This window comes from Fusarium phalaenopsidis (assembly GCF_050370095.1).
Source record: "Fusarium phalaenopsidis strain FUZ10S chromosome Unknown contig_32302, whole genome shotgun sequence".
Taxonomy (NCBI): Eukaryota; Fungi; Ascomycota; class Sordariomycetes; order Hypocreales; family Nectriaceae; genus Fusarium; species Fusarium phalaenopsidis.
In genome coordinates, this window is record NW_028145405.1 from 4,400,670 (window position 1) to 4,408,717 (window position 8,048).

Here is an 8,048-nt window from a genome sequence, read left to right on the forward strand (position 1 = left end):
CCCGGGCGATTGGGCTATTGCGACGACCCAAAATGGCTGGACAGATAACGAGACTGGTCTAGAGTGGCTAAAGCACTTTGACCGGTGTACAACCAATCGATCAATTGGTTCCTATCGTCTCTTGATCCTCGATGGCCACGAAAGTCATCATTCTATCGATTTTGAGAGATATTGCCAGGATAACAACATCATCACGCTCTGTATGCCGCCTCATTCATCTCATCTACTTCAGCCCCTTGACGTCGGGTGCTTCAGCGTGCTCAAGAGCGCTTACGGTCAAGAAATAGAGCATCTGATTAGATGCTCTATAACCCACGTTTCAAAGACCGAGTTCTTTCCGGCCTTCCACGCCGCATTTCAGGCCACCATGACGGAAAAAAATATCAAGTCAGCCTTCAGAGGAGCTGGGCTTATTCCTCTTGACCCGGAAAGTGTGGTCTCGAAGCTTGATGTGTAGCTACGGACTCTAATGCCTGCCGAGGAGGTGGCTGAACCCTTGACCCCTTGGGTCTCAAAGACCCCAAAGACCGTGCTTGAGGCTCAATCTCAGTCAGAATACCTCGAGACACGAGTTAAAAGGCATAAAAGTAGCTCCCTAGAGTCAATTCTAGAAGCTATACGGTCTTCTTCTAAGGGAACAAAGATAGTTATGCATAAGGTTGCCTTACTCGAGGCCAGGGTCAAAGATCTTAAACAGGCAAATGAGATACTAAGCCGGCGCCGGAGGGCAAAAAGGACTAGACTACAGAAAAGAGGGGTGATGATAGTAGAGGAAGGAAGGCAGGCAATTAATTAAATGGATGTTGATGCGTAGGTAGTGGCCGAATCGTCGCGGAGTGGTGGTTAAGGGAGGTCGGCGCGACCGGGGGTTCGGCATTGTGGTGTCTGCGGCAAGCCTGGTCATAATGCAAGAACCTGTCAGGTAGTGATTGAGACGTCTGGGGAAGAGTATAGTGAGTAGTTTTAATTGATCGAATGGTTTATAGTGTTTTTATAGCGATTTCTAATATGAAGGGTAAAGATTTTTGGGACATATACTTGTCTAGGACATAAGCTTATTATGTACGTTACTATAAATAATACTACTTTATTTACTAGGTACATTTATAAAGATGGGTTTTATTCTTTAACCTATCGCTGAAATTACTTTTATTGCAAGCATTCACGGGCGGAGATGTACGCATTCGTTTTCAGCGCGTCATTGAAGCCGTTAATGATAGAGCATAAAACCTTGTTGATTTGAGTATTGGGCTTTCAGGCTTTGGGTATGAAACCTTTACTATTAGAATTACAAAGTCTTCGATTGTGATACTTTGATCCCCATTTTGGGTGGCATCAAGTCAATAAATAACAAAACTAGCTTATATCACTGTCATACTTGGAGTTAACATGTAGGAGGAACCTGATGTTTTCTGTTGCCAGGCAACAAATAATGAGCACACGTAGCTATGCCCAGTACAAATTTGACCGCAGACAGCATTTGGATAGACATCTCCATTCATCATCTATCTCTATTATCATCGTCCACGTATCGTCTTGTCTGAACAAAAAAGGACAGTCCCTCCTTGTTCGCTTCCATAAAGTCTTGACCCTCTCTGTCTGAAACCCCACCACGGCTTGTATATACTGACTGCCAGAATCTATGTCTTCACACCATGCGTCATCAGCAGCACCTTGTCCAACGCCGTATCCATGCTTTCCCGCGTGCACACATTACCCAACAGTCCCTTCCATTTATCCTCCTTGATCCGCCTGCCTCGTCTTTCCAAGAGACACCCTCGACGTCAACCCCCGGCCTTGTCCACCAAATCCAAAGACGAGAAACTGGGACAGCCAAAGCGGCTGCCCGATGCCAAAGTCGGCACTCAGGGGGTATCAAGCGCGTTTCCGTTCGTAAAAGGCGAAATCCGGAATCTCAGCGGCAAATTGCAAGGTAATTACGAAAAGTCATCCGCCCTCCCTGACCTCGCCACGTTGTCCAGCTGCTGCACCAGCTCCTTGGACTCGCGTACCATCTCAAACGCAATAGGAGGTAGTGTTTGCACCCACATGCGCCACTCGTGAGAGTTGGTGTTCATGCCGATGTTAGCCATATCTTGGCCCTGATCACCAGACTCGAGGAGTCGAGCTCTGTAGTGCGTGAGTTGCGTTGCCATCTCGCCAAAGCCCGAGGATTGCGTGTCCGAGATGATTCTGCCCACGATGGCCGAGATAGATCCGATATCGTCCATGATCTGTTCCATATCGGCATCACCACGAATGGTGTTGACGAGCTTCTGGACATCGGCCGCTAGAACGGCATTCTGATCTTCAAGGTAGAGCTGAGGTACATGTCAGCACAGCTGCTCATCATCACAATTAATAGTGCACACTGACCTTGAGATCTTCAGCGGCTCGGGGATCCGGTTGGGGTGCTACGTGTCCGTTGACCGGCTTGCCGCTTGGGACCGCAGGAAACCCGAGCCCGATTGGCACCGCACTATCCTTGGACATGGACCTGTCGTGGGAGTAGGGATCCCTGGACTGCCGGGGGGAGGTTATAGGGCTGTAGGCCGATGAGTCCACGCTACCACGGGCACCGAGGCCTTGGAAGGGTCGAGCCGGGGGGAGCGTACCCTGAGAAGCGGAAACCTGGTCGTTGCCTACGGGGGAGAAGAGGCCGCTTGAGTCCACAGGTGTCACGGTTCCATCCTCCTCTTCGTCGTCCAATTCCTCGGCTGGAGTGATCCGGATCTTGACTAGGCGGAGCAGATCCACAATGGCAGCCGAGAGATGCGAGGCGGCTGTGTCGAGCAGGGAGACGGGGGACATTCCGGCACCGGCGGCAAAGTTCTTGGAGGCTGTGATCAGGCTGTTGGCGGTAGATGAGACCTTGGACCGCAACTTGGCCTGCTGCTGGGCAAACTCCTCATCATGGTTCTGGGCTCCTTCGATATCCTTGGTAATGCGGCGGACGCTGACCACGACTGACTTCATAGCATCAATCACCTTCTCTGGGTCGTCAGCCCGTGCCCTCTGCAGGAGTTCGTCAACGGCGATCTGGAACTTTGTAACGTGGACATCCTTAATAAGGCCATGCTCATCGACAAATCCCTTCTCCCGGATGTGCTTTGCAGCGTCGTGCTCCATTCCAAGACCGACAGAGGACGAGCGCATATGTCGGAGCTGCGTCTTGGCGCGAGCATAGCGGTTCCTCCATTCGTGTACTTCATGTTCAAGGCGCTCAATCGTCTTCTCGAGCTCGGCTTGTCGTTCGTATGTTGAGCCACTTTGCTGGGATAGGATTCGCATCTCTTGCAGAAACTCTTGAGCTTCCTTCCGGACCTCCTCCGTTACCTGCTGTTGCTCCCGGAGCTCATGTCGGAGTTCCTCGTTCTCCTGCTGCAATTCCGAGTCTGCAGCACCGGGTTCAATGCTTCTGGTGGGTTGTGCGCTCTGAGCTGCAGCCACCTCATCCCTGAGCCTCTGCGTCTCGGCTTCATGATCGTCCCGTACGCGCTGCAGTTCTTGCTTCATCGAGTCGTTCAGATTCTGCGCTTCAGCCAGCTTGTTCTCGAGGTTGAGCCGGAGATCGCTCCACTCCTGCTTCTCAAGACTGGTTGCTGTTGCTCGTGACCGTTCCTGGTCCAGAGCCATGTTCATCTCCTCTTCCTTCTTCTTCATAGCATCCTCCATACCGTCAATCTTCTCGCCTAATTCTCGTACCTGGTTTTGATAGTCTTCAATGAGCTTCTTATCGGCCTGCGAATGGTTAGCCATTGAGCCTTGCTGGCAAACATCGCCAAAACACCCACTTCCGAGGTCACACCGCTCTCGGCACTCCGCTTGCTCTCGCTATTGTCCGTAACCTGTTCTAGCGCAAATGAATCGCCGTCACCGTCACCTTCGTCGTCTTCTTCTAGCATGGTACTCTTGTTTGGAACTATGGTGTTATTCTGGTTGAGTTGCTTTGGTGTCGGTCTTCCATAATCGCCATTGGGGGCACCTGGTGATGGTAACCCGTAAGCATCTGTCGGTCCAGGGCCTCTCATAGATGGAGCATCAGACGGCCTCCTCATGCGGCTTTGACCCCTTGGGGGAAATCCATTACCATTAACCGGTGTGCCCGAGCGGCTTGCGGGAGCGCCCCGGATTGACATGGGACTTCCTGACCGAGGGAGGTCGGCCCCGACAAAGCGAGGAAATCTGCGTTCGAGCTCGTGGTAGACATCGGCCGCGAGGTCGCGGAATCGGGGTGGACCTAAGGAGGAGAGTCTCTGACGAGCCTGGTTTCGCTTCGGGTGGAAGTTCTTTTCGGGGAGTAGAAAGGCGGGAGGGCCGCTGGGAGCGTTCGGGGGGGCTCTGGCGGCAGCCTGCCTCCGGATCAACTCGTCGAATACGTCGGTACTGAGCTCGTAGAACTGGACGGAGGAGAGACGGAGTAGCTTGTCTCGCGCCTTGTTGGGTTGCTGCTTGTGATTGGGGTCACGGGTGTTGAGGAAGGCGCGCAAGGCAACGTAGTGCTCATTGAGGATAGCCTCGTCGAGGTCGCCGCGGACACTGTTGCGGCCGCTGTCGCTGCGAGCGTACATGTTGGTGCCATTGCTGGAGCGGGCGATGGAGGCGGGAGGCGATGGACCACCGGTGCTCCTGGGGCCAGGAGCGTTGGCGAAGCCGTTGATGCTCATGTTGCTGTTGGAGCCACCCGAATTCGGGGGCGAGGCGAGGTTGGATCGACCGTTGGGAAAGGGGCCGTCGTCGGCAGCCTGGTACTTTGAGACTGAGAACTCGCTACCGACTACAGAGACTGGGGATAGCGGCGCATTGCGTCCCGCACTGATGCTCATGATGGTGAAAAGAAGTCAAGGAGGAGACGGGAACGGAAGCTCAAGGTGGTGGTGCCCGGTGCCGCTGCGCAGCGCTGGAGGGAGACGAACAAGCAAGCAAGCACCAGTCGCCTGTCTCATAGAGGACGCCACGCGGGACCGGTCGAAATGCAGGTGTGTCGTCCTTGGAATCGATGGCCAAGGCTCCCCCACAAGGTTGGCGTCTTTCGGGGGCGTTCAGGGGCGACAAGCCAGTAGCGCCAAGATCTCCGGGCGGCCGAGAGGGACGACGACGACTCGAGAGTCGGTCAACGACGGTCTCGGGGGGGAGTAATGATGCGGAAGTGTGAATCGGTGGTGATAAAAAATGGGTAAGGTATGGAGAAGTAACGGACACTGCGGGAGAGCAGGGAAGGATAGAATGGAGGATGGAACTGAACTCTGCCGTTCCTTCGTTCGTTCGATAAGAGAGAAGGCGAGCGACTCCACGAATCCGAGACCGAAGCGAAGCGAACGAGACTGGAGGAGGGAAGGGGGGATGGGGATGGGGATGGGATGAATGAATGGATGAAAGCGTCCCGTTACTTCATCCAAAAGGGGGTTGGGGTTTAGCTTGAATCGGATTCGGGTGTGGAAAGAAGTTGATCGGTGAATCAATCAATCAAGCATCCATCCATGGAAGGAAGCAATGGATCAACAGGTCCCCTGACTCCACCACCAAGAATAGCGTGTGCATGCCTCGACAGTGCTGTACTGTGCTATCCATGCGCTGCATCCTCCCCCAAGTTTTCACTTGTGATGCTGCTTTTGCGAATGCGTGCATGCACAGTCAGATCTCGGCGGGAAATGAGCTTCTACATTGGCTCGGTCTGCAATACGCGGGACGAACATGGCATGGGCAACAGGCCGCGTCTCCCCCTGGACAGCAATTAATTGATTGTTCTTGGACGGACTGGATCGCAATTTCTCGAACCCACCGCACAACACCACGCCTGCATTCACACTCCCGCAGATGCCGCGTGCGCGAGGCCAGCTGAACTCCTTCTGCAGTTGTCGTGTCTTCTCTGCAATCCATTCGATAACCATCGTTAGATTGCATGAGACGACATGACCTTGACTGAGAGTGGTTGCAGAAAATGGCTGAGATGGAGGCTGCCTCTGGCTGCGTCGACGTTGGCGCAAGGGGCACCCAGCCAATCTCGATGCAGCTCGCCCACCCTCTTCTAGCGCCCACAGTATGCGCGGCCCTGAGCGAACCTCCAATCGATCCCTGCACCCTGGGGACTTGCCCCTGAAGCCGACGCTGGCTCGACCCGTGATTCGTTGCTTCATCCAAGCTGGACTCGCAAAGCTTAGCGGCTTGCCGAGCGAGGCGCTGGGGAGGGACGGGATCCTAGAGGGAGCCACCCACTGGAGCAAGGTTGTCGTGCTGTCAGACTCGACATGAGCAGTGCCGCTTTAACGGGAGTTCTCTTATCCTCACCGTCTAATATGGATTCCCATGAAAGACACGCAACATGTTATTACCGTCCCGAAGCAAAGAAAGACATGGATCTTCAGTAAGTTACTTTTACTAACAAAGACATACAGCTTTTCCTTTCCGGACGTCGAGCCCATCTCCATGATGATTCATCTCAGGTCCCATCATTCCAAGGCTACGCACCAAGAAACCTTAACCAAGCTTCCATATCCTCAGCCAACTTATCACCAATCGCCTCATTGATCACACCCTCCTGCCAGCTGATGTCCACGCAGAGCTCTCTGCCCTTTACGCTGATGGAGCTGATATGGAACACGGGCGATGTAATCTCGCAACTCAGCTGAAACACGGCTCTCTCGATCTTCCAGCCAGGGCCCTCTACCTCTCCGTCTAGAGTTCCCAGGTTCGAGACACCCCATGCACTTCCTCGTGGTTTCTTGAGTTGGCTCATCTTTTGTGCTCGCCAGTCTGGAACGAACTTCATCAAACCTAGCAGGTCGTTGTTCATGCCGTTGTCGAGCTTCTCCTGGATCTCTTGCCTAGTCTTAGCTGCGGCAGACCAAACGATATCTTTCAGCACATCCATGACCTCGTTCTCAGAGGATGTTTCCCTCGCCTTGCTTCGGATTTCTGCTAGTAGCTTGGAATCGAACATGTGGAAGGAGAGGCTGAGTTCATTATCCATGGTTCTCTCGGGCACATGCCACGGATATTCCTTGGGTTTCGTGGGCATGAACCGACGAGTATCCAAGGCAGTAATGGCATGCATTGTTTTGGCGTCCTCCTTGTAATGCTCCTTGCCCTCGTCTAGCTGTAGAGCCAGGGATGCCAGTGGCAGGGCGTGTAAGAGACCGGCAATGGTAGTCTTGTGTTCTCGGCACGCACTGACAACCTTCTTCACTGTGGCATCATCAACCGAGAATGTTCGGAACTGGGTCTTGTATGGCTCCTCGCGGATCGGGGCCCAGGTTGCGTGAGTAGAATCACCCCACACCAGGAACGGGGGTCTGCGTTCTTTCCAGATGGTTGAGAGGGCAAACGTGAGCGAGATGGGAATGTTGACAAGACTTTCTGGCGGCGGAGGGAACCTGTCGGCCACACTCTCGAGATGGAGCACCGTTCCCTCGAGAGGGGGCAACTCTTCGTTGATTCTGGGATCATTGAGGTTGCGCAGCAGGCTTTGGTGGAAGATCTTGCCGGACACGCCATCCACGTTGGCGTGGTTCCAGGAAAAGATAACCTCGAGAGAGGAGAGGTTCCCTTCTTCCCTAAGAACCGACATTCTCCAGCCAGGTTTGGATTCTACATCAGCAAAAAAGGTATCAAGCTGGTATAGAGTGACCTCCCGGGAACGCGCAATGCGGTCCTGTGAAGGCTTTACTTCTTCCCACTCAATGTGCGCACTCAGATCAACCGAGTCAAGCTCGATCCAGGATGGTACAGCCGAGTCTTCGTTCAGAATGCCCACTTGCAACATCGGGTGCTCAAGCACCGTCACTGCCATAGCCCGGTGGAAGACATCCTGCGCAGCTTCGAAAGAACCTCGACCAGTGAGCTCTTCCGGCAATCTGTAGTGGCATGCCACAACGGTAGCAGCACTCTGGCGTAACACATGTAAAGCCGAATGGTAAGCTTCACTGGTATGTTGTTAGAATGAGGCTGGAAGGTGACGTTTAGACAGGGCCGTACTTGTGGCTCATTGGCCGGATGACTCTTGGCTGTTTGGCGGCCGTCTGTTGCTCGCCATTCCGTTGCGGCGCCAT

General features: G+C 53.6%; 2 protein-coding genes across 2 annotated transcripts; both read right to left on the reverse strand.

The window, feature by feature from the left end:
• Nucleotides 1-1,937: 1,937 nt before the first annotated feature.
• Nucleotides 1,938-4,826, reverse strand: LRP88_08715 (uncharacterized protein; the record flags this gene model as incomplete). The annotated part of the gene is made up of 3 exons (XM_083245216.1): nt 1,938-2,321; nt 2,377-3,741; nt 3,795-4,826. The coding sequence occupies 3 exons, from the start codon at nt 4,824-4,826 to the stop codon at nt 1,938-1,940; spliced, it is 2,781 nt and encodes a 926-aa protein (XP_083099710.1).
• Nucleotides 4,827-6,460: 1,634 nt separating this feature from the next.
• On the reverse strand, nt 6,461-8,048 carry LRP88_08716 (alcohol acetyltransferase-domain-containing protein; the record flags this gene model as incomplete). Its single annotated transcript, XM_083245217.1, has 2 exons — nt 6,461-7,922; nt 7,975-8,048. The coding sequence occupies 2 exons, from the start codon at nt 8,046-8,048 to the stop codon at nt 6,461-6,463; spliced, it is 1,536 nt and encodes a 511-aa protein (XP_083099711.1).